Below are 1,883 nucleotides of genomic sequence, written 5' to 3'. Positions count from 1 at the left end.
GTTGTGTGTTTAATCGATTGCCCATTTTCCTATGGACCTGTTATCCTATGAATCTACAAACAATAAGTCAAGATTGTCCACGAGAATCATCTGAAAAGTATCACTTTACAATATCGATTCTAGGAACCGTCACTTCCAAACCAGTGTTGCAAGACTAGTGTATTTGAAATCACGTTCAATAAATCTGTAATTTGACTGATTTTCAAGATAAAACAGCTATTCGTCTTCAATATTTCTCATTTTGATCATAAATCGCTCTGTGGTAAATCACTTGCGCAGTCAATTACCATTCAACTGATGAGACTTATCAGATTTTCAATGGGTGATTTGTGACTCAAAGATTCATTAACAGTTTCATATCCGAGTTCTGAACTAAAAGGTTACATTTAGTGAATTCAAGCAATAAAACGAAAATAATTTCACGTTTCTTAACTCAATCTGATATTTTCGGAAATCAGATACGTTGTTATTGATTTGTTGCTATAAGGTCCATGAAGAGTTCCATATCTACGTTCTGGACTAAAAGGCGGAAGTGGACAACAATTCAAACAAGTTCACGATTACAATGATCTCGTTTCTTAACTAAATTTTAACGATCTTTTCTTCAGAAATCCTATGGTGGGTGATATTTGACTATTAGACTCATTAAGAGTTCCATATCGTCGTTCTGGACTAAAGGGTAACGTTTAGTGGAAGCTGACACAAATTCAAACATTGGAAATAATAGATCACATTCTTAACTCAATGTTAACAATCTTTCTTGAAACGGACACCAACGTTAACAAGAGGTATAAAACACCACTGTAATTGTCAATCAGGATTTAATAAGGTGATATCCACGACTGACAGATATTGAGTTGATTAGTCGGATAATTGTCGAACAGTGCTAGAAATCCTTATCGATCCTCTCATCGTTTAAGGCAATTTAGATATTAGCTAGATTTGATATGTGATAGGCTAGAGAGTGTATTGGGAAATAATAAGGATAGTGAATATGGAAATTGTAGTGAAGAATATGAATTGAGAATCTATTAACTAAATAGGTTTCTTGTAGTGTTTATTTCGACCGTTATAGAAACTATTATTGGATGTGTTTTCCTTTCGCGACAGGCAATAACGATAAGTTTGAAGTGTCGAAAAGGTGTGAAGTGCGTAAAAATGAAGTTATTACGAGTTTTGCGTAACCTTTAAAGTCAGATTAAAGTAGAATTGTAGTTTAAGTGAAATCAAATTCAAAATGGCGAGACGTAAGATATCTTTCCCGCCAGACTCCGTCCTTGCAGCCGTCGTACAAGATGGCGACACACCCGAACTGCTGCGCATACTCACTGATACAAAAGACGAAGTGAACATCGAAATGACGAATCACGTGGGATTAACCGCTCTTCATTATGGAGTCCTTAGTAACAATATGGACGCTGTGAAAATTTTACTCTGTCAGGGTGCCAATGTGAATTCTCAGGACGTACACGGATTCACTCCGCTTCATACGGCTGCGGCGTGCGGGTGGTTACAAATTGTGAGTTTATTGGTTGTGTTCGGTGCTGACGTATTTCAAACAACTGGCCAATCAGAATTGCCTATAGATTTAGCGCGAGATATCGGTGTTATACGACTATTGTCGTCGGAAATGACTCGGATTATTCATAAAGAACGGTTTTTAAAGTGCTATGTGGAAACGTTATTTTGGAAATGTGTATCTGAATTCAGAACTTTTGTGATAAAGTTATTACAAGATTTCTCAACTAGTATATTAAATATATATCAGAAAATAAAACATAAACCAGATTAAATGCTCAAAGTATAGAATATTGTTAATGTCTTATTTTTATATGTGTGTGATATCGACTGACCTAGTAATAAAAAATGTGCTTACGTTGCTT

General features: G+C 35.5%; 1 protein-coding gene across 1 annotated transcript; it reads left to right on the top strand.

The window, feature by feature from the left end:
• Positions 1-1,249: 1,249 nt before the first annotated feature.
• On the top strand, positions 1,250-1,591 carry LOTGIDRAFT_88217 (hypothetical protein; the record flags this gene model as incomplete). The annotated part of the gene is made up of 1 exon (XM_009056720.1): positions 1,250-1,591. A coding segment is annotated over one exon (342 nt), but the record flags the coding sequence as incomplete, so codon positions are not given.
• Between the last annotated feature and the right edge of the window lie 292 nt (positions 1,592-1,883).

This window comes from Lottia gigantea (assembly GCF_000327385.1).
Source record: "Lottia gigantea unplaced genomic scaffold LOTGIsca_29, whole genome shotgun sequence".
Taxonomy (NCBI): Eukaryota; Metazoa; Mollusca; class Gastropoda; family Lottiidae; genus Lottia; species Lottia gigantea.
Note: the sequence above shows the minus strand (reverse complement) of the source record. Positions and strands in the feature narration are given on the sequence as shown.